The 26233-nt window shown below is 31.7% G+C and overlaps 1 protein-coding gene across 12 annotated transcripts in view; it reads right to left on the minus strand.

The window, feature by feature from the left end:
- Window positions 1-26233, minus strand: part of SATB1 (SATB homeobox 1) — a 107191-nt gene that overhangs the window by 53944 nt on the left and 27014 nt on the right. For all 12 annotated transcript variants that reach the window (XM_087916610.1, XM_026708137.2, XM_087916605.1 and 9 more), the window contains 3 exons: window positions 24754-24930; window positions 24058-24184; window positions 23215-23338 (listed from right to left, as the gene is read on the minus strand). In XM_087916610.1, the coding sequence (XP_087772736.1) occupies window positions 23215-23338; window positions 24058-24184; window positions 24754-24930 (428 nt within the window). The remainder of the gene's footprint in view (window positions 1-23214; window positions 23339-24057; window positions 24185-24753; window positions 24931-26233) is intronic.

The following is a 26233-nucleotide window of genomic DNA, read 5'->3' on the forward strand; positions in this document are numbered from 1 at the left end:
TTTTGGTATAGTTAAAATTTATATCTGAAAACTATAATTCTATGAAATTAAGGGGGCTAACAAATTGTATCAAAATGGGAGACTAACATACAGCATTGTTTATATATTGTTCTTTATGAAGGTTATTTGCTCAAAAAGTCATAATGAATGAACAACTTGCCTTGTACTGAAATAATTTTCAAAAATGCATTTCACTATTTTCAATGCATAACTAGATTATCTCTAGAAATACTTCTAAAAATCTATTTCCAAGATCAAAAAATACACCATATGCTCCTCCTTTCTCACTAGTGTATTTTGAACTTATACATCACATATGTACATACATACATTCCTTCTACAGCCAAGAAAAATGTACATTTAACATTTACATTAATCAGAATGATACACTGCTAAGAGAAAGGAAGCCATTCAGCTACTCTTTTTATATCACTTTTGACCTGAAACTTCAACACTGGATTGTGTACACTTTAATAATAGTAGCAGTGATAGTAGGATGCATGAACCTGTTCTTCTGTCTCTTCAGTTTTAGGTGAGAAGGCATTCCAATAATAATCATTGCAATAATCAGGGGTGTTTGAGCCAAAATTTATATTGTTTGCATTGCCATATGTCTTTATGAAGTTATTAAAATGAAGGCTCGTATGACAACAAAGTATGTAAATTATTTATGGTGAAGTAGTAATACGAGGCAAGTTATTTTAGAATTACCGAACTTGAAGAGCCTAGATTAGAGTATCAAGGGAATGAGCTTCTGCAATACTTTCAAAACTATTAAGCATCACATTGCCATCAGTTATGTGCTATCTATGATCTTATTACAAATACAAGTTTAAAAGATTACCGTTAGAAGATCCTTACAAGGAATTATTGTGTTCAGTTTCATATATGCATACATTATCTTCCAAAATTATCACTGATTAATCCTTAAAACCCTGCCACATCTTTAATGATTTATACAGCTTGATTTTAGAAACAAAAATCTTTGCTATATTTTCTTCAGCTTCAAAATATAGATTCATTTGAAGGTAATCAGTTTTACAAAATCTTAGACATTTTCAGTTGTTTTTGTACTTTGCTGTAGATGTTAGCAGTTTGTAAAATTCTATAAACTTAAGAAACTAATTATAATATGTCAGAAGTAGATGTATCTATGATTTGATACAACTTTTGCTCTTTCTTGACACATAACTTAGAAAAGATATTTTAAAAATCCACAGAACCCCGTCTCCATTTTCTGTAAGTTTACTTGTGTTCATGTGACTCACCATCTAAAAGTCACCCACATGTCTACACACCCAGTAGCTGTAGTTTTTTTTGTGATTGTCTGATGAAGATTTGATCTGAAATGGTGCCACCTTTGCAAAAGCCCTACTACACTGGGATGATACCATCTGCCACAGTCTGAGCTTTCTTTTGCAGCCAAATGCATTATTTATAATTATCTCTTCCATAACTGTATGGCAATAGGGATTGAATTTTTTTCTAAAGTTCATTTTTGGTTCATCTGGACAAAAATTATTCAATATATTGAGTTATATTATTGCATATAATGAGAATAGTGGCATCCAAGTAATTTTGCATACATTTTACAATTTAAAGAAAATATATTCTCAGCAATGTACTTTGTTTAGATAACTTTTAAAATTCATTCTTCAGCAATGCATGTAAAATTTTAGGTTGCATTCAGAATAGATTCATAAAAACCTGAATATAGATTCTCTGTTTATAAATGGCTATGTTTGAAAGTGCATTGTTTTATTTTTGAGAAACAAAAAAGAACAAAATTAATCAGGTCAGTTCAATTATCTAAACTAAAACTGTTCATGCTTTACTGCCAACTCAACCAGCCACTACAAAATCTATTATCTGTGATTGCTCAGCTTCAGGTCAAAAATCCATTTATCCTCCACTGTAACCAAATATCCTCTATCCTTTTTAACAATATCTTAAGCTTTAGACATATACATCTTTGATAAAAATTATGAACAACTTCATGGATTAAAATAGACATTTCACTGCTTATGAAAGTGTGCCAAATAATATAACAGGAAATTTCAAAAACAGATGTTCTCTGAAATAATCTAATGAACAAAGATATTAGGCTATATCCCTCAAATGTTCAAGATAATTCAAAGTATCATATACAAAACTTTAACAGGTCTTTTTGATTTTTTTAAAGAAGGAAAATAAATAGACATTTTTCTTTGCACATTGAAAGCATTCAACCTAAATCAGTAGATGGACAAGAGTTACAACAACTTATTTACACAATTATCTAAATATGATTAAACAACTGATGAACAAATATTAAACTAGAAAATGTATAGTCATTTCAGCTTAATATAATCCTCTTTTAGTAATCACCCAAGACAATTATTCTCTACTAGAACAGTTCTGACATCTCATAAGCCTAAGGGTGAATAACAAGAGATTGTTTTTGATAGTTATAAATATTCAAAAGAGATGCAGACCATCTGCTTTCATATTACAGGTAAAGTAAGATTGAAACTGCGACTGCTCAGGAAAAACAATTCTTTTAACAAAGTCTTCCTCACCTCAAAATCTATAAAAATGGACATCAAAATATGTTTATACAGGGTAAGGTGGAGTATGCAATATTCAACATTCCTTTTACAGATACAGCTTGTTGTTTCTCTTATGTTCCATATTGTACTGCATTTCTAGTAGTTAAAATCTTTTTCAAAATATGAACCAAAATATAGTAAATGAATTATAAATGTAAATGCTTAGGTATTTCTCTTACACTGGAAAAATTATTTGAAATGGCATTTTATTATTTCAGTCCGTACTGTATCCTGCCTTCTATCTAGAAAGTTTCCATTAATTGGTAGATAGTTAAAGAAAGAAAAATTACACAAAATTATGTTATTTTGTCATGCTACAAGCTTAGATACAAATAGAAATCTACTTGTTATAAAACACGTTTTTGTTTTCAGATAGAGATTTATTTATACATTAATCTCATTCTTTATGAGAGAACATTATGCTTTTTAAAGAGACAAAGCAAGCAATACCTGTCAACTTTACCAGATAGACCAGATTCAAAACACAACCAGGTGAGGTACTTCAATTATAAAGTTACATTAATAGACTATTGCAAGTTTGAAAATATCATTCTCCTGTCTCTCTTCCACTGAGAAACTATGGAAGGTGTCTTCTGAACCTTTTGCCCTGCCCATTATAAAGCTGTGAACTATGCTTATCTATTATTCTCTAGGCAGCATTTGTTGGCCCCTAGGCTTTCCCCCGGATTCCATTACACCATTCTCCCCTTCAGACTCATAGCCTCAGTCCTGAGTTCATAGTGGAAACTGTGTTTGGACTATGAAAACAAAATGTAGCTTTGTCATACCCCTCTTCTGCTGGTAACTCTCCAAGAGTTGTTTCTCCATCAGGAACTTTTTGCCTCTGGCCCTCATATTCTGAATTGCTTAGCTGGAGTATTATTATGGTGTGTATATGTATGGGTGTATGTATGTGTATGAGAGAGAGAGAGAGAGAGAGAGAGAGAGAGAGAGAGAGAGAGCATACATTGTATTGTCTTAGATGAGACACTATCTAAAAATTATCATGGTGTATGTGTGAAAGAGAGGGGGAAGGGAAAGGAGGATGGGAGAGAAAGAGAGAGCATACATTGAATTGTCTTAGGTGCGATATTATCTGAAAAATTGTTTTGGAAGCCTGGAAGGTTTGTAAAAATTAAAGCAATTTGCTAGAGGGTGAAAGATTGAAATTTTGCAGAACTTCTAAATTCTTCTGGTCTGTATGAACTTGTAGAGGATGGATTGCTCCTTCCAGCAGGCATCTCCATCATTGAATAGCATTTTTTACTACCAACAATTCGTTATTGAAAATATCCAAGTTCCTTTTATTTGGGAGGAGCATTCTGGAGTAAAAGGCCCACAACAGCAATAACAATAGCAGTAGCATTTAGACTTAAATACCATTTTTAATGCTTTACAGCACCCTCTAAGTGGTTTACAGAGTCAGCATATTGTCCCCAACAATCTGGTTCCTCATTTTACTGACTTCAGAAAGATAGAAGGTTGAGTCAACCTTGAGATGGTCTAGATTGAACTCATGCAGTAGACAGAGTTAGCCTGCAACATTGCATTCTAACTTCTGTGCTCAATACAATGGTAAATATGTTCCCCTTTTTTCTGTGCTAGAGGAACTCTATCACCATATTGAAAATATTTATGTGTACCACAAAAGAACAGGATCAGTCAGCATCAGAAACAAAGGTGGAATGGGAATATGATTGTACTTTTGCTGGTTCAGCTACAAAGTCAGCCGTGCTCTTAGTGACTTTCTGTCAATCATCACAACTAACTTTGGGTTTTCTAGAGCTTAAGTTTTCAAGAGCTTTAGCTTCTGTATTATTTCTAAACCTATGAAATTACTAGTTGTCCTCGAGTCTACAAGAGAAGAAAGTCCCACCAGCTGCCTGGAATCTAAAGCAAAAATAACATGAGTGATTAAGTATTCTTGCCTGCTGTCAACAGTTGTCCTTAAGTTGTCCTTAAATGGTGGAAGGCCCTCCTCCTCTTTGGAGCTTCTTAGAAATGGATCGTCAAAGGTTTGCCAGTGTGCTACTTCGAAGTAAGCTGAGCACTTATTGGCTGCATGATCTGTTGATTTACAATCTTGCTGCTATGTTTAATGCTAGTGCTTTTACCAATCATCAGGTTTTGTGTCATCAGGCTCCACAGTAAAAGCATAGCTTTGATACTTCTTTACTTCTCAAGACAGGGATCTTGGTTACAAGGATTGTTCCACATTGGATGTTGAGGAAATCAATGAGGTGGTGGCTTTGGGGAACACACCCTTTAAATTATTTTCCCCTTACCATTCCCTCCTTTCTTATCTCTCCCAGTGAGGTGTCTATTATTATAAAACATTGATACATCTCCTCCAGAATATTTGAGTGCCTTGTCTCTCTTACCTCCTTAGCCAGCCTTTCTCTGAATTGATCAATATAGGTAGCTTTCAAATGGTTGCTTAATGACCTTTCAAAGTTACAACATACTTGGAAAAAATACTTACAATTCATTCTTGAAGTTACAAGTACTGTGGTCATGGTCACATGAATACATTTCAGGAGCTTAACAATTGGATTGCATTTATGATCAACTGCAGCACAATATCATTTTGAGGCATATTTGCTATTTGCTGACAAAAACTAATGGATAATATGTTGCACATATGACTTAATGGCTGTGATGACAACTATTGTAGAAATGATTGTAAAATCAAGTGTGATGCCTCACTTAGGACTGCAATGATTTATGACCAACATTTCAGTCCCATACCTCAAGGATCACCTGTAAAGGCTAAATCATTCTATTCTACATTCTATCCTACATCACAGGCAAATAATTTAAAGTCTGAAATATATGATCTTATTCTGTTTGGACTTCTGAATAGCTGCAACAGCAATTAACAGCAATTCTCTATATAGGATGCCCAAGTATTATATCACTTTTTGTTGTGCCCAGCTATTGCTTTAGTTATATCATGACATTCTGCAAATTGGCCCAGGTCTTTGCTACATACCTTTAAAATATGTTACATTCTGAGTAAAATATAAAAATTGCTATCCATTATTCCTTATGGGTAATTTTCAGATTTCAAAATGTTATGGTAACAGTAACATTTTAAAACGTATCGTATTAATATCTTATCAGTATAAAGGAGTATCTAATTTTATAATTCTCAGTTGAAGTCACACTTGCTGAACAACCTGTCAAACTCCTTTTCTCTCCTATTTACAAAAATGAATGCTGAACAGCTTTTAATGCCTATATATTCTAATTCACTAAAATAATGCTTGTGACAATGCTGTTTCTGATATAAATAATACACATTATATTAAAGAGCCACCAGAATTACAGTTGTTACGTTCAGTCAACCAAATCTCTATTTTACAAAGTAGCTTCATATATATTCACATTGACATTTATTTTCTTGCATTGGAATAGGAAACAGATCAGAAAATCATAATCAATTATAGTTTCCTTTATGTCCAAACTGGAAACAATGGCCAGATTCATTTATAACATCAAGCCAGAATATTTTATTCCAGAATTTACATAACAGAACACAGTGACATTGTTTAGAGTCTTCTCATTCACCTGTAATAGATAGCTAGACTTATTTTTTTGAAAATTATTAATGACAATTTCAAACATTATGGGAAGCATCAAACTTCAATAACCTCTTATTCAATGGCCATTCAAATTTACAACAGTGATAAAACAAGTGGCAGTTATTATGGATCCTTGTATGTATGACTATTGTAGTATCCCCAGTGTGTGATGACATTATAGTGTCCCAGGTCATGTAATTTTGATTTGTGATCCTTCCTCTCTTTCCAAAAGCAAAGTCACAGGGGAAGCCAGCAGGAAGTTGTAGGTTGTGGTCACATAAAGTCCCCACTAACAGGTGTCACTTAACAATAGCAACCAGAACTGCCATCACTAAGTTTTCAACTTAAACCATTATCACTTATTAACAGAATTACAGTTCAAATTAGCATGTTAAGTGAAGACTACCTGTATTTATTTATTTATTTTGCTATTTTGGAAATGCAATGGCTCTTGAACTTTATAAAATTAAAGACAAACCTTAAAGAAGTAGTAGCCAATCAGGAAATCACAAAGATGTAAATTGTGACTGCTATTTCCAACAGATTTATGTAGATTTGAGTCATAATTCCTCCATTTTTTTTTCTTTTCGCAAATCTAATTGGCAGTTTGACTGAGTATACAACGGTTAGATGTATGAATAAATTTGTCAAGTATTCAAGTATAAGACACAAACTGATGTATATAAAACTTGATACTATTGCTACTATTAAAAAAATACTGATGCACAACATATATTTAATAAATAATTATGACTTATTAACACACTATCCATACTTAGAATTGAATAAACAATGTACAAATTCAAAGCAATTAATGTTGTATACCCAGGGTTGGGATTCTATCAGTTCAGACCAGGTCTATAGAACCGGTTGTTACGATTCTGTGCAGTTCAGAGAACCGGCAAATCGCGCCACTGGCTGGCCCTTCCCCTCCTGTTGATTTCTGCTTTCTAGCTAATCTAAATTGCTGTTGTACTGCTTTGCCTTCACCCAGAAGGCTTCCCTGAGGCCCAGTCAGAGGTAGTAATTAGGGGGTTGAGGGGTGGGGGAGAAGTGGCCTGAGAGCAGAACTGAACCTTCCTTAGGACTGAAGCTTCTATTTTTCAGTGCAGATTCAGGCAGCAGATTTCAGAAAGGTAGATCTGTGAATGAATCTGTGATTTTGCAAGCAACTCAATCTGCTTTGCCTGATTTTGGGTAAAAGTTGCTCTTTTTTATATCTATATATAAAAAAAATCAATATTTATATAAATATTTACAATATTTACATATAAGACATGCCCATCCAGTCATGTCACCACCAAGTCACCCTCAGTCAGCAAGCCACAACCACCCAGTCACATGACCACCAAGCCACACCCATAAATTAGGCCATGCCCACAGAACCGGTTGTTAAGAAATTTGAATTCCACCCCTGTGTATACCCAAGGGCTATAAATATACTGAAGGCCATCAGGAAGGAAGGAAGGAAGGAAGGAAGGAAGGAAGGAAGGAAGGAAGGAAGGAAGGAAGGAAGGAAGGAAGGAAGGAAGGAAGGAAGGAAAAAAAAGCTAGTTTCTAGCATTGCATTTGATCTCAGGAAACACTATCATATACCCAAATGGCTACAATAGCTGCTATATTGTATATACTGTAGTTATCAGATAATGTAATTGATTTTGGATTTGGGACAGGATACTGAAACTCAATTCAAAATAAGATGGAAAATAATCACTTTATACTATATTCTTTAAAAATATAATAGTAGGAACAATATCTTAACTTTCATTATGTGGGCATTTTATACCAGATAAAGTGTTTCTGCCATCTGTTGTCATGGTATCTTCCCCTAAAAAAATATTACTGAAGAAAACAATTTTCCTAAAGGAGAAAATATGTCCTTACTTCTTAAAATTTCTACATGGAAAAACTGATTGAAACTAAAAAGTTAACATTTATTTGTAGATAATGGATAATGGAAACAAGTACTGCAAAGTATAAATGACCCCAGTAAAAAAAACCAGTTGTTCAGCAATGAAGAGAGAATTGGGATAGGACAGCAAGAATAAATAAATAAAATAAAATAAATAAATTTAACTTTACAGAAAATATAAAATGTAAAGTCAGCATAACAGTTGCTTGAGCCTTGCTGGTTGAAGTAAATATGGAAGTTGTTTCCAGCACAATACTGATTAGCCCAGAAATATAGCTAACTTCACTTTCCTTGTTATTATTACATTTTGTCTTTGTTTCTGTCTCTCTGATTCATCTCAAGATGATTCTCTACCTTTGGTCAAATATCTTGACCCAATGTCAGTATTCATGTATAGTAAAAATTAGAAACAACTTAATAAGGAAGCTAATTTTTAAGAAGCCAGAGGGAAAGAAGCAAATATAGTATACAAATCACAGAGATGCAGTTGGAAATACAGAAAACATAATTTGCCATGTACATTTACATATCAAAGCATTATGCAAAGAAAAGTGAAATTAAATTCCAATGTTGAATGTTAAATTCCAATGTTAAATTCCAATGTTCTTTTTACTAAAAGCAAAGCATTTGGACAAATATTGTGAATAGGAGGCATATTCATTTAATAAATACCTTCCTTTTTAGGAGAACTTTTGATACACAGTGTTATATAATATTTTAAATTAATTGCTATTTTTAGTATGTTAAATATTTATGATTGATGAGCATTGTGTTTTGTGCTTATGTTTTGAGTTTGACATCATAGGTCTTGTTATAAAGCAAAATGTTTTAATGGTTAAATATGATATTATTGTAATGAACCCTTTAATTCCTTGGAAAATACATGGAATTCAAATCTTTTAAAATATGTAATAAATGCACAAAAATAACTGTGGCTGGAATCCTAGGTTTAGGGAAATGTAAGGAAAACTAGGCATGCAATAACTCTCTGAAAGTTAAAAGAAGCTGAGGGGATCGTTATTCCTAAATAATATTGAACTATCCCTTTGATACTAAAAGAAGAGTCAGGTGTTAACTACAATCTGAATGGGATTTTACATTTGTGTACAATAATGAACAGAATGCTATGCAGGCATAAGAGCATATAGTGTACAAATTGTATTCCTGGTGGCACAGTGGTTAGAATGCAATATTGCAGATTAAGTCTGCTCACAGTCTGGTTGATCCTGACAGACTAAAGGTTGACAGCCTTCTATCCTTCTAAAATCAGTAAAATGAGGACTCTGATTGTTGGGGGCAACATGCTGACATTGTAAATGGCTCCAAGAGTGCTATAAAGCACTATCAGTTGGTATATAAGTCTAAATGCTATTGCTATTGTATCTGTAATGAGAATGTCTATTGAAGGTTTATTATACCTGAAAAGTTTATTTTTATCTTATATAAAATGAACAGATGTTTAGTTTTCATAGCTATAAGGCTTTTATAAAATATGAAAGTGGTAAGGAAATAAGAATGCTTTGATAGTATCTTCAGTTTTAAGCTTCTTTCTTTAAAGTTTTGCCTATAAAAATCAAGAGAAGGGAACTATACAATCTTTAGGTAAATTTCAAATATTTTACAAGTGATTTGTCCATGGCCAATGACCACCTCAATGCTTTATAGCAGAAATTCCCAACAAGGCAAATTGCGGGTGTATGGAATTATAACTTTCTTCACTTCCCAGACTGAAGTGTTGTAGACTGGATATTAATTACGGATATGATTTAGAATGTCTGGAGGGCATCAAATTGCTTTACAGCCCAATATCTGTAACATCTTTTACAAAAATTATCTCATTACTTTGTCTTTACAGTTTAAACTTAGCTTTATATATTGCTCTTATAGCTTAAGAATATCCACATTTTTATTAGTGTATTGTATTGTATCATATTATATTGTATTGTACTGTATTTCATTGCATTACATTACATTGTATTGTATTAAAACAGATCTTGCCTTAGTATGATCTCCAATTCTAGATAACATGGTGACAAATAGTTTTTATAGTTAAATTTTCTTTTAAATTGTTTACAATATTGCTTTCCAAAAGAGTGGACAATAATTATTGAGCCTGTGAAGTCTCTTAAGCCCTTTATAATGAGGGTTTATAACCAAGAGCTTCTATAAATTTGGAATACATAGGCACAATATTAAGAAGCAGTAAACTTCAAGCCTTCTAGATGAAATATCAGTTTAGTAAAATTGTGCAATATACTTGATCACATCTATATTTTTTTATGTATGGCTTTTTTAACATTAAATTAGTATTATTTATTTATCACACCATATCTTTTCAACCATTTATTTCTTAAAATTAGCATTGGTTTCCAATTAAAATAGACAATTGCAGCATTAACATTCCCAATATTTGGGTAAAGATTCCAACCATTACTGGTTAAAAAAAAAAAGATAACTGTAGCTTGATAACCAACCCTAACATTTAATAATAGTCAATATACAAAAAATCCTCCAGATCAGCAGAACTATAACATTTTCAAATTATCAAATAGAATATGGGACATATGAATTAAACATAATAGCAATTATTGCATTCAGATTTAATAACTTATAGGAATAGCACACATGCATGTTTGCACCCATATTCACACAAACACTGTACTAACCTTCTAGAATTAATACCTCAAAGATTTTGTGTTTTTTCCTGTCATAATCAATGACATCTTTAGAACATGTTGCATATACATGTCCTTATTTTGTAAGCTATCAAACTCTACATAAACCACAAATGTTACTATCTAAAATATAAATAAGTTTATGCAAAGTACTACAATATAATTCTAAGCCAGGATCCAATATAATCATATTTAAATTATTTTGTCAATTCTAGATTGTTTGATGTTCAAACTGTTTAAACTGTCAGTTTTAAATGTTTAAACTGTCAAAACCTTTAAAAAATAATCACATAGTATTTATTTTAGGGAGGACATCGTCTTGTTGAAGTCAGATTCAGAAAGAATCACATTATACAGTTACTATAAAACTTTTATAGTAACTATTTAAATTCATCCACTAGTAGACAAAGGTACAATTATCTAGGGAAAAAGTGGATGGTTTCTATCTATTTCAGGAAGAAGAAAACAACAGAAGTTTATAGTGTGTGCCTGAATATTTCCAAACAGCAAAGTGATCTATAGAGTTATCAATCTCTTACCCATTTGGAAGCATGGCTTTCATGGGACTATAACTCAGATGTCGTTCAGTGTCATGGATTACTGTGGATTTAATATAAATTTCTACACTGTTCTCCTGTTTCATTTGAAGAATTTCTGATTCACCCCAGTATGTTCCTCCTCTTCTGAAAATAGCTGTTAATAATATCATAATTTCAACCATATTAAGTTTGTATTGTGGATGAAGATACTTGGTTCTTTTTCTATTCCAACAATATAATAAACAGAGAAAAAAACTATCCTTGGAATAGGGTAAACCATAAAAGGACTAAAATGCAAGTATACATAAGATTTATATAGACATTATACAGTTTGTTATTCAGCTTTGTTCGGGTATTTTCCCATGTCATTATAGTTGTGCTTTTAAAGTTGTAGCAACGTTTCGGCACAATCTCATTTGCCATCATCAAGCTTCTGTATTGTGTTCGTCTGTGAGTCAGACTTTTACAGTTGTTTCAGTTTTAATTATACAGTTTACATATACATATAGTCATACATATATACTTGTATGATACACATATAAACATTATCTAAATAAATGCATTCTTTGGAATGCATTATACACACACACACGTATATATACATACTTATATATGTCATGTGTGTATACATATAACATATACACCATATGTATGTATGTATGCATGTATATATATATATGTGAGTGTGTATATACATATACACACACACACACATACATACATACAAGTCATATGTGTACATATGTAGGGGCTTGATATGTTTAAAGGTCCAAAAAGGTATAGAGAAATGTAAACATTAAATCTTCCAAAAAAGCTATAGAATTGATCCTATCATAATTAGCCCAATTGAGCACTGAAGTCCTTTGAAAAATTTACCTGATTTATTACAAGACATTTTTAAAAAACCAATAACAAAAATTGGCCTCTTAAATTAATTGATTTTATTATCACATATGTTTTAGTAGATCACGCTCATTTCATCAGCTGTATGGTGTATTTTCATTTATATTATTAATCATTGAATGCTATAGGAAATTAAAATTCTTTTGGGAAGGGAATTTATTAGAATATGGAAAAGTATAAGCAGTGCATTTTTATTTCTTTTATTTTGTTTAGGGATTATTTGGTATTGCATGGCTTAAGTTGTCAATGCTATTTAATGATTTTTTAAGTTAAAAGTTTTTAAAAGAGAGGGACAAAATGAATTTTATAGCAAAGATTGGTTAATAAAAAGTATTTGGCAATATGGCCATTATACTAATACATGCACATCTAAAATAACTTATTTTCAAAATCTTTTAATTAAAAAATGAAGTATTGGCCAAGTGTGATTAGACACATAAAGAATATGTCTCGGATTGCAAAAGCTCTTGGTTTACATGCAAAGTAACAGAGTAATAATAATCATAATGATATCAATAAGAGGGGTAGTAAAGATGGGAAGGATAATGATAATACTACAGACATACAACATGGGTAACATTAAGACACAACTGTATTAGCTATTCAGCAGTGATGGCACAAGGGAAAAAACTGTGTCTGGTTGTTTTGGCATGCAATGTCCTATGGCAGCATCCATATATATATATATATATATATGTATGTATGTATGTATGTATATGTATATCTGTGTAGATATGTATATCTGTGTATATCTGTGTATATATATGTATATCTGTGTATATGTGTGTGTGTGTGTGTGTGTGTGTGTGTATGGTATTCAGCTTTGTTCGGGTATTTTCCCACATCATTATAGTTGTGCTTTTAAAGTTGTAGCAACGTTTCGGCAGAATCTCATCTGCCATCAGGCTTCTGTACTGTGTTCGTCTGTGTTCTGATGTGGGAAAATACCCGAACAAAGCTGAATACCATACATGTAAGTACCCGCAAAAACTTAAAACATATATATGTATGTATGTATGTATGTATGTATGTATGTATATGTATATGTGTGTGTGTGTGTGTATGTATATATGTATGTGTGTGTGTGTGTGTGTGTTTGTGTGTGCGCATATATGAATTTTGGAGAAAAGTTAAATCAAAAAGGGTATGCTAAGGCTAAGCTGTAAATAGAGCATGTACTACAGTATATAAAGCAAAAAGAAAAGGTGTTTATTAAGAGATATAAGATCTATATACAAAAGTAGTAAATTTTGAAAAAAATAGGGCTGTGCAAAACATTCAAAACAAACTGCTTTGCAAAGCATGTTAGTAAAAGTCAAGCATTTCTCCTATGCAGAGACAATAAATCTACTGAACTTTCACTTAAGTTTTCCAAGAATGAGTCGCTCACTCTTCAAGATTAGGTGTTTCACTTGTGCCAATATGCTTTTTAAAATTCCTCTTTGAAACACTTTGCACTATTTCAATAATACATACATTTTCAAATAAGAATAATAATGAATTGTGCTGGGATTTTTTTAATTGTTCACTGGAAAATTAAATGAAAACAAAATAAATAATATAGATGCATGGCTCTAAAACAAAACAGATTTTCACTGACCTAAGCACCAGTGCTAACAAATACAGAAAGTGTGTTAAGATTATTTGTAGTACTGCATTGCATTTGATAAAGACATTTACAGCTATCTATAAATTGTTCTACTGCCATTGCTATCTTGTTATTCTAATAATGTCCAGTTGCCTTTTAGTGTTTGCATAATCAAATTCTGAGGTTAGTATTTTCATCATAGTTCAAGGATACAAAAAAAGAGGTAATTAAATCAAAGGGTGTTCCATTGCTGCCTAAATCTAATTCAAGTGAAAGCCAAATTGCTGTTTGTTCAGAAAAGCAACCTGCTAGCTCTAGTTGTAATTTGGGATGTGCTGGCATGTCCCCTGAAGGAAGAGGTCCATGACTAGGATGATCTTCCTGGACTCCTGCTAAATAGTAGGTGGTGGTTATGGTCTTACTCTGAATAGTATACTAGCTAAAGCTCTAATTGGAATAAAAAGTTTTGAAAACAGTGACTCATGAACTTATCGGTACACAACTAGTTTACTATAGCACACTCCCAATACCACCTTTGAAGTTCATTTAGAAATTGCTACTAGCACAAAGTGCAACAGCCTATATATTGGTAGGTTAGAGCTGCCATAACCATGTAATACCTTTACTACGGATTTTTAATTGGTTTCCCATTGATTCTGAGTGCAAATCAGTTTCAGTATTCATCTAACAAAGGACTTAGATGGTTTTCTAATATTCTAAGAATCAAATCATTTGCTTCAGTTTTCCACAAAGTTTGTTAATAATCTCTTATTACCAAGGGGGGGAAGCTTTGAATATATTGGTTATTGTTTGTTTTCATTTTGTTTTGTTTTGCTGTAGTTCTCTATTATTGAACAACTTTCCATAGAAGGCAAATTAGTATATTCTCTAATGGTCTTCTGGAAGCTAGTAAAAAAAGACTTTAGGAGATCATTTAGGAGAATTATTAATTTGTACTATTAGTATTTTGCTGTTTTTATTTTATTTTTATAAACAAGCCAATGTAGATTGTGACAATTTATAAATGAAAGAAAATACTAACTAAATGAAATGGAGCATTTAATAGTGCTACTACACCACTGGACAACAAATATTTTGCTTCCTGAACATTTTGGGGTGTAAACCCTAATAGATTTTTTGTTCTTAAGCATGAAAATAACCTATAACTTAACCTATCACATACCATATCTTCTGTTTTTACACAATGGCATTATGCGCTCTTCAGTACGTGCTGACTAGGCTGTACATATGGAAGAAAAAATACAAAAACATGGATCTGTAGTTGAAGCTTATCCAGTACACCAAGAATACCTGGAATATCTGTGGAGATTTAAAGCAGCAAATCTGCTGCTTGGAATTCAGCTTGGATAAACCAACTATTGTTGTTACATATGTGAATGAGACAGTGCAAAAGGGTTACATTACTTTAAAAAGAAATGGTCACTATAAAAGAATTTGGTTCTAGGATAGAAAAAAACCATAGCACTATGAACCATTTGTTGACCTACAAAAGATATTTTGCCTTCTCTTCACATAAAATTAGGACTAATGAAAAATGTTGTCAAAGTGATGATCAAGGTGAAGATTTTTGTTGCTAGAGATATTTTTAAGAATAACTGATGCATTTTTGTTTGTCCACAGATTAGATATGTCGTCAATGACGAAGGGTTTGAAGATCTGTTAAAGGGGCTAGAGAAAATCATCTGGAAAGCATTCAAGAATGTCACTGAGAATTTTCTTGGCAACTACAGAGCACCAAACTACATCCAGCTGGTTGACAAATGTCTTACAACATACAAGATCATGAAGTGCAGCATGTCATCAAAGATTCATTTTCTGCATTTACACTTGGACTTCCAGTCAGTGACAAGCATGCTGAAAAGTTTCACCAAGACAATGGAAAACTGTTAACAGGGCAATTAAAATGCATCAAGGTAAATTGACACTGAGTAAAAACAAAAAACAGCAGCAAAACACTTTTAGCCTTATTTAACTCATGTAGTGTATCTGGAACATTATGCAATTAAATACCTTATAGTAATTAAAAGTTAGTTTTATATTTTTCAAGATTATTGTGATACAATCATTCTGAAATTATATTTATCTTCAGTTTGAAAGAGACTTATCATAATCACCAGAAGTTTTTCCGGAAGCAAAACTTTTGAAAAGTGTTGTCTAATGAATTATTCCAAGAATTTAATCTCATTTCATCTAATAAGTAGGCACCAGGTTGAAAATTTTTGCATGGCATAGAATGAGATTAAATTCTTGATCCTATATGAAACATTGATTGAAAATGATGAAATGATTGTACACGTGAACCACTGTAGCTAGTAACCTTCCACAAAACTTGTGCATAAAGTGAAATTTGTTGGAATCTCTTTCAACTGGACTGAAGGAACAACATTTAAATAGATTAAATTAGAGGCTTTCTTTTGATTTTCAAGAATCAAAATTAGGATGGCGCTTCCTATTTTGATGATTGAGAATCAGGGTCGTTAATTGAGTATCCAACCCAATCCAAGTCATTCCTCAGTAAGATACAGCCTGTCTACAATTTCCCCCAGCTACCCATCTTCTTTTACATCTCTGCTTGTTGAGTGACCCAGCATCTGTGAGTGGCAAAAAGCTTTGGGGCTGGTTGCCATGCATTACGAAGCTGGAAGTTGCTTTAGCCTAGTCCTAGTTGCTTTCACCATCTTACACTCTGAAACCCCTACCTGCCTTGCACTCTGCCACTCTAGTTCACCTTCATTACTTTTACTTGCTTTTGTGCTATTAAAAAAAAGGCAAAACCACCCCTTGGACCACAGTGTGTCAAAACAGTGTTCTACAAAAAGCTCCTAAGTAGGTCTGGGGCTTGCTTCCTGCTGTAAAATAAAAACATTAATTTTAGCTCCTCTCCACCCCTTTTTAATAGTATGAAGCCAGTGCCAGACTGCCCCAGCAACTAGGCTGAGAATCCCTCATCTTAAGCCTGAGGAGAAGGAGGGTGAAGATGGTTAGGTACAGTGAAGAATGGAAAGAGCCCAAAAGATGGGGAGATATATGAGTGTGGGAGAAATTGTAATGTCCGTGGAGTTTTAAGTGCAGGCAGGCTGCTAATCATATGACCATGAAAGCATTTTTACAGCACTAATTTTGGACATGGATCATTTTACTTCAGGGCTGTCACAATGTTGAACAATCATGGATCAAATGGTCCTAAGTCAAGGACTACCTACACTGTGCAAATTTTTCTACTACTTAACAGTTTTGATACTTAGCATTTAGTATCCCTTTGTAACCCAGTGGTTCACTTATGGTCAAAGATCAAACCAAACCAAACTTATTTGGAAACAATATACTCTTATGAATACTTGTGCAAAATCCCAATTAGAAAGCAACTCTATTTTTTCCCATGTAGTCTGAAAACTATTCCAGAGAATTAAAGAACCAATCCAATGTTAAAATAAATTGAATAAAAAATTGAACATATATTGCTTTGAGCATTTTAGTTTGCTTTGGTTTCTGTGAGATAGTTTTGAAACATATCAGAATAATAAAATATTCTCTAAAATTGAAATTATATAGTTCACAAAAATACATATATTTTATTTTTATAAATAGTTGAACTTAGCAGATCAACTGACCCATTACTTTTGCATTAAACATTCAACTGCCATTGATATATTGTTTGCATCACATACAAGAAACAGCCTTAATTCACAAAGGAGTGGTAACATAGAGTTGTGCATTAACAGTCAAATTAACTGCTCTATGATATGATGCAACTATTGTGCTTGTTTTCCTCACTTTTCTCAGACGCAAAGTGAGTATTAAAATTTTGTAGTATTATTTGTAGTATTAAAATTAAAAAGAATTATAGCATATAACAATTTTAAATATAAAAGCATTGTACATTATGTGTATGATCTTATATTTCTGACTGTTCTATTCTTTAAGCAGGTAACATACATTACTCTAAAAAGAGAAAAATTTTCTGATGAAATAAAATTTTCTCAATAAAGAAATGTAAAAAATCAGGCCCTAGACCAGTTTGACAATGGAAACAGCTACTTGTTTCATCCTTCAGGCAAGTGCTGTTTTATAGTCTGATAAATGAAGAATCCTATAAAGAAAATATGGATATAAAGAAAACATTATCTTAGCTGTTTTCCCACGTCTATGATTTATACATATAACATAACTTTATACAGCACTTTTCCACTAAACATTAAATAATTTATTAATTAAAGCTGATTTCAAGTTGTTACAAGTTTGTGTGGCATTATAAATATTATGTTATGTGATAGTTAATGTTGATCAACATGCTATAAATGTTGTGCAGGTGGACTATTTATAGTTCAAGGAAATATATCAAATGTAAGGAAATTAGAGAAAAAAAAGAGGCAATCAAAGCAAGAAACATTATAAGGAATCTGTCCTGAATTTATTTTATTTATTTAAATTTGTTTATTTTTTCATTTTGGCAAGGTAGAAAATTTGCAAGATACCATCAATGGAATCACTACTTTACAACTCTTGTTTTTGTAGTCTCCCTCTGCACCCAAATCCATACCATCTCACAAAAAATATTGCCAGGCATAAGAACAATGGTACTTCTTTTCTTTGTCCATATCAGTGTTTCTCTGTCCCTTTCTGCATTTGTATAAAATCAAAGTGAAATATGTATATTTTAAGTCAAGTAAAATTGGTCTCATTTAAAAAAAAACAAACACCAATTTATTACAATTCTAAAATGGGCTTTTAAAAAATCAAAACAAATGGAAAGTAGAGGCCAGACAGTAGTAAAAATATAGAATGGAATGGCATCAGTGAGAAGATATAGTATAGAAAATACTATACCTGACATCAATCTTATAGATGTGATCCTTGAGATAAACTAGGCCCAAATTATCTGGGACTTAAAATAAAATTCAGTACTTCAAAATGGCATAAAATTAAGTGCAGCTAATATAGATGAATAGACTCAGCTGTTAAAACCCAAACATTTGTTTTGGATGGAGTGTTTGCAGTCTTTTGAAAGTCTGTTTCACGTATAACTCAGTGCTTTAAGTGGAAGTTTCCAGAAGTATCTAGGCTATCTCTAAAATAGTTCACTATTGTACACTGTCCAGAGAAGGGAGATGGCTATATAAATTTGATGGATAAATATTAATCAAACCTGATAAAAAGATATTTTTAACAATTGATAGCATTCCTAGTGACATCATAGCATCAAGTGATTAATATCCAGTCAATATAATTATTTATAGGTAATACATTCCTCACTCAACTAGAGAGAAAATCTCTCATTGATCATACTTTCATCCTGACTGAATTGATTCTAAATTTGCAAATATCTAACCCATTACAAAATGCGTAGGGGGCTCATTTAGAACATATACTGAGCTCCTCATCCAGATCTGAAGAAAGTATATTGTTCCCTGCATTTGAATTAAACTTCACTCCAATAATCAGATTGATTCAAATAATATATTTTACCAGCTTTAAGGAGTTAGCAGTATAGTCCAAAACTTCTATATGACTTTCAATGAGAATAAGTCAGTTAAAAATGATGAAAAACACCATTTATTCTTGCTTGAAAGTGGTTTCTCATACTGTCACAACTTCATTCAATTCCATAAGATTTTTCTCCAACTTGGCGTTCAGGAGATAATTTAATATTAAACTGGGAAAATCTATTTTGTAGGAATAATGGCTTTTAAGCTTGATTACTTTTCCTCAGCGATAATGTAGATATTGTCTATCTTAGTATACTAATATATGGAATTTAGTCCTAGAAATTAAAATATTCATATCTTAATAAATAAATAAAATGTACAATAGAGGAAACTTAGTTCTACCTCTAGTTCTTAGACAAAGTTTAAATCTATAGTGAAATGAATACTAAACATATATTAATGGCTAAACTTTTTATTTCTCCTTCTGCGATGTTATTTTCTCCCATTTTCTCCCTTTTATTTTGTTCCTACAGGACTATTCTAATGGTAGAATATTCTTATCAGAAGCTTGGTCATTTGCAGAAGGCTTTCAAAATTAGACTAAAGACTACTAAAATAACAAAATGCATGAAGGTGTCTACTCAAAAGCTCAAAAGACTGGAGATATGATCCTGCAATGCTTAAGTAAAGGTCAGTGTATGATAACTCTGCACTTTAAACCCAATTTCCAAAAACACAAAATAATCCTTTAAATAAGTAGCTATTTGCTGCTTATTTATTCTGCAAATACCTAACCATCTTTAGGTCCCAAATCTATCAGGGTAGGTAATAAATGCTGTATAGACACATTAGAATTTTTTCGTGTTGTAGGTTGTTCTAGACATAGTGGCAAGAAATAATCTTCTACACTTAATATGTACCGCAACCATAAAAAGGATGTTTATATATTTCTTAAAAGCCATAAGGAAGAAAAGAAACTATGATTATAAACCTTATAAACAAAAAGTAGAATGCAATTTTCATTACATTAATGGTGAAAAAGTGCTAAACACAACACAAAATATGTAAGAAGACAGCTCAGTACATAAAGTATATACAAAGATGATACTGATATAAGCAAAATCATTCATCAGTGATTCTTTATTAACAAATTCCTTAGGACTGTTATAAAAGTTTATATAAAGCTAAATCTTTGACTCAAAACCTCAGAGTCCATATAAATCTATGTTTCTTAGTTTTTGGTATGTTGAAAATGGAAAATTAGTAGGCAATGGCATATCTTCTCAATAACTTTAAATAATATGATTTTATATCCATCTCACACAGAGGATTATCTTTTTCTGTCCATCATATTTGTGCATAAAATTATACAAGAAGACAACATTGAAACATTGTTAACGTTGTTACAATTCTATACTTAATTAAACTGAAACAAGTGATACAAGTATACAAAATGGAATACTATTCTTTCCCAGTGACACTAGCCCAAAGATACTTGGCATGTAAAAATTGTCACCTAGTTTTCTGGGGAAAAAGAAGAGTATGACTGCTTGGTTACTATACTGGGGAAAAAGAAGAGTATGACTGCTTGATTACTATACTCTTCCAGAGTTGCTAGGAAGCAGGGGGGATACAAATTGAATAAATTAATAAAATACCTAAGTCCAACGAAATTAATATTCTCTTTTTACATTAATGCTGTTTAGCAGAGTGCAAGGTGATATGCAAGTGCAAGGTGAAATCCAGAAAACCATCTATGTGGGGCAAAAGGCAAATCACTGAAACTTTTTAAAATTTTCTGCACATAATTATGATGCCTATAAATATTCAAATGTCCATTTAGAGAAAAAATATCCTTCTGTTTTATCATGGTTAAGACCAAAATTATTTGGCAAAATGAACTTAAAATATCAAAGGTTGAGAAGTACTGACTTAGTAGATTTTCAGATTACCATTTAATGTAATGAAACTGATATAAAGGAGATAGGTCTTTTCATTTCTCATTGCATCACATCTATCTCTCTGGATAAGCTGCAACTAGAATGCAATATGTGCCAAAAGTGTTTTCTTTCAAAATATGTTTTCTGGAAATTAACTTGCTTATTTATTACATAGTCTACAAAAACCTATTTACAAATAAACTATTGAATAAAGTGGAACTTATTTCCAAGTAAACATGCGTATCAAATATGCGTAGCATCAGACTATCAACCTGCACTGTCTTTAAAATCAGCACTAAAGGGACTATCCATGCATCTTAGCTATATTTATTTCTGATACTTGTATCACAATCTTTCATTCGAAACTATTGAATTACCAGGCTATTTCCATTTACACAGAGAACTGGATAAGACCTTATCAAATGTAAAGAATATAATTCCATGGCCCCAAATGAATGTTCTTGTACAGTAAAAATTGCAAGCATCATTTTTATTTCTATCTCCTAAAAGTAATAGTGATTGATTCTTACATAGTAACCACAACTATACTCAGGTCAAAGTCTCTTGTAGGCATATTCTAAATACAAATGTTCTATTTACATAAACATTCCAAAGAAAACAGGGAATATATTCTACTTCTTTGATTCCTGAAGTTTCAACATTTGTTTGGATCAAAATAATCAATTTATTTCAATAACATTTATTAAGAAATGTGTATTTGAAGTTGGTTTGTTAAACATAAAAATTAAGTAATTATTCAAACGTAATTAAACTACTTTCTAGAAGCTGAACAATCATTAGTGTCAGTATCAAGAGAAAAAGATCAAGCTGTAAATCAGGAAGTTCCAAGTGCAAATCTGTCTCCAAAATGAATTAGGTGTCCCTTAGTCTCAAGCTACAACATAAGAATAAAAACATTGTCTTATTTTACAGATTTGTAAAAGGGTTTACTGAAATAAAATATATTAATTCTTTTGTTAATTTTAAACTAATATCGCACACATGCTTTTTATATGAGAATATTTCTGGATCAGTAAGTTTAATTTAACATATAAACTAATTATGCTTTTCTATCTTTAAAGTCAAAATATTTTTTCTTTTTATTGTGAAAGATACTACCAGTTGCATGGGAATTCCTATTGCTCTGAAATTTAATCTGACAACTTTGTGGTGTGATTCATGATGGTATAACCATTTGAAATTTTTTATCTGCATGGTATATCTTTAAAAAAACATGGGAAAGATTGATTGTATTGACAACTGGTCAACTGAATGAGAAATCAAATGTCTTGGAAGTAGAAACTACAGAAGTTATTTTTGTAGAATTGTTTATGGTTATGGAAATCAGAATGAATTAATGAAGGGAACTATATTGTACATCCTGATAATGATCAAGAATATATTTCCTTCAACTAAAATTAAAGTAAGGGGAACATTAAACCTAAAAATCCACCAAAATATTTTTTATTGAAAATATTTATCCACATAAAATAATACTGTAATTAAATTGAAATTATAATTTATTGCATGATCTTTTTCTATCTTAGTATCTAATATAAGTGCATTTTAATTTGCACATTTCTCATATAAACCTCAACAGTGGGAATGAATTCAGAAATTTTTTTTAGCAATGTACTTGAATCATTTTCATCCATTATGCAAAAGTTGTATTATATAGCTAGATTTGTTAAATTAATTTCTATTGTATTGTAACTCTTTATTTTTATAACATTTCAAAATTAACCTACTTTTTATGTAACATAAAAATTAAACCTGGGAATGGTTTTATGATCTCCATTAACTATTATAATAAGCATGTTTCTCTGACAAAAAAATTCAAAGCAGTTTTGATATTAAAATTGAATAAATATTCAACTTTTTCACAGGCTACACTATCTTAAATGGTTGATTGATGCTTAAAATATAGTACATCAATGTAAAAATATGAATTCTTGCCTTCTTTCAAAAATTCTAGTGGCAACTGTATGCAGAAATCTCAGTTCAACACTGCCTATTTACTGAATGTTATGCTAAGTACCTGTGAAAGGGGACACTCCTTGGCCAATGAACTCTGGTTCATATCCTTCAGTAAATCCTTCAGAGCATTTCTTACTGTTGTGTGAGACCATTGTTCAGGAGGCAAGTCTTCTAGTTTAGGGCAACTATTTGAGACATTGATTAGAAAAAGGATTATTACAGGATTGCATTCTGCTGCAGAACATTCCTTTAAGACAGACAGATTTCATTTTGTGCATCAAGCAGATGCATCTGGAGATTGCTCTCAGTCTCCTGATTGTTCCGATTAGTTAATTACTTTATACAACACATCTGCTGTATTGATGCATGAATTATACATCAGCTGCATGTGGCGACTATTTTTCCATGTTACTTCTACCTTCCTGCTCTGATGCGCTTGGTAAAACAATTTAAGGTGTAATGCCTTTTCACGACTGATCATGAAAAGAATTAATATATTAGCTTCCCCCCTCTTTTAGTTACAGTGAAATTTTAAAGCCTTGACTGCAACAATAAGAGTGAACAAGTCATTCTTTTTTCAAAATGCACACAGATGGTGCTGTTCATGATATGCAAAAATATTTTTTTCTTAAACTTTATGTAAAATGCCTTCTTGCAATGCATCATTTAATTGACTAAAATGCTATATATTTTTAATGTGATCCCAGGAAAAAAAGCTATGAAAGAGAACTATCTAAATATAAAATTTCTCACCATATTGTGGGCTGGTTTATTACCCCCACATTGCAATAACAAAAGAAAGTAGGTAATAGTTACAGATTTTTTGCTAATTTAAGCAGATTTGGAGTAGTCACAATATATCAGATTCTGATTCTTACTCAGATTTCTGCTGTATGTGACATACCTGTGCAATTGGATTTTCAGTGTGACTACGTGATAAACATCCTGCAGCATGTCAGCTACAGTGGCATCAGGAGCATCTGTCACATAGGATAGAGGAACTGGGTTCCATTTCCCAACCTGGATCAATCCTGCATCAAACAGAACGATTCCAGGAAAACTATGTCAACAATGTTAAGAAATTAGATAAAAGAATATATGTTTGTAAAATTACTTGTAAATAACTTTCATCTTTTTTAAAAAAAACTTAAAATCAATTCATCATCTATTTTTTTTTCTACTTTTGCAGCAAGAATTGATAGACTGATACAGAAATCTATAAAAACCACAAACAGAATCCTATGCCTTCTTACTCTTTTGCACACTGAAGATATGCAAATTTCACAGTAAAGAACAGAGAGGTTTAATGCTAGAATAAAGTTAATTTTAACTGCTGATCTATTAAAAATGCTTTATATTTCTATATAATGTTGCCTCTGTCATTGAAACTAATTGAAAAGTGCTATCTTACCTCAACATTTCCTATGAATAAAATAAATAGCTATAAAAAGGAAACTAAGCAAAATTTGAAGGATGTATTACTGTTACATATACAGTACCTAGATTTTGCATTCTTAACATTCCTGAAACCAAGGAAAATTGTGCTTCACTGTCCCCATTAATAAATACAAATTATTTTGTAATTTTTCATGACATTTACCTTTTGCTTGGGCAGCAGAGCTATGAGAATATCCAAGTGATAATAATGCCATTTCAATTAGCTGGTTGAATAACATGTCCTTCCTTACTAAAACAAATTCTGCATGTTCTTCCTTGCAATCATACTCAATGGAATTTTCATAATGTTCCACAACACAGAAAACTGGAAGCATGGTTCCTATAAGATAACAATGTTCAGAAATAACATTTGCACAGTACTTACTTACATTTACTTTCTGAGTGGACTATTAAAGAATTATTACAGAACTGAACAAACTCCAACTCTAGTTTTTGAAAGGTATGAGAAACAACACAAGCATATTTAATAAAGAGTGCAAAAGGTCTTGGTCTGTTGAGGAATTGAATACTGAATTATATAAAGAATAAGATTGCTTGCAGAAATATAGTCCTGATTGTCCATAACCAACCTGTATGATTATGTGAAAATACTACTTAAGTGCTACCACTTAAACATACATTGCAGAAAACTTCAGAACAAACCACTGCAATGCAGTTTACATAATTCTATTTACATTAATAAAAAATTGTTGGCAGTACACAAACTAATATAGAAAATCACTGCATTAACAGTACTTGTAAAATATTTTAATCTCATTTTTCTTCAAATTTTTATATTTAGAAAATAGTAAAAAAACCACCATTCTAATCTTAGCTAATTGTATAGTTTGGAATAACAAGAGAAAACTGAATATAGAAGATGTTCTGGAAAGCTAATTACTGTACTTTTATTGTAGTCCAAAATCTCTCTCTCTCTCTCTCTCACACACACACACACACACTCCACATACACACTCTTTAGACCTATGAATTATACAGAATTCTACAGGTCTTATTTCTAAATAAACATGGTGTAACTTACATGGATATTATTTCTATTTTTTTAAATAAAGTGTTCTGCTCTAACTATATTTCCAGAATATTTTGATATCAATTTCAAGGAACAAAATTGAAACAAAATTGTATGGTTCTATAGAATAAGATATTATTCTGTCTACATTTTAGGCAGACTCTTGCAAACCAACTTCTCTACGCTTGCTTGCAAAACAAGTTCAAATTCACTAGTTTGTTAAACAAACTCAGCATGGAACACAATTCTAAATGCTTGCCAATATTTTACATCTCATACACTATTGTCAGAAAAAAATCTCCAGACAAATATCACAATATAAATTGGTAACTTATTTCTTCATTTCTTTTTAGAGCTTTGATAAGCTCTCACCTATCAAAACCAGAACACAGCAATGAGGCTAAGAATTTAAAATTATTAGATTAGAAGCCTAACTGTAGAATTCTCTTCACAGTTCATATTTCAGAAATACAATAATATATATTTACTTTATATTTTTCTTATACTGGCCTCAAAACAAGAGAAAAATGCATTATTAAAACTAAAAAAACAGGGTGTGTGAAATATGTCTTAACTAAAAATGAGAATCTTCTCCCATTAGGATAAGTATGCA

This window comes from Pseudonaja textilis, chromosome Z, assembly GCF_049901715.1.
Source record: "Pseudonaja textilis isolate UNSWEBS1 chromosome Z, rPseTex1.2, whole genome shotgun sequence".
Lineage (NCBI taxonomy): Eukaryota > Metazoa > Chordata > Lepidosauria > Squamata > Elapidae > Pseudonaja > Pseudonaja textilis.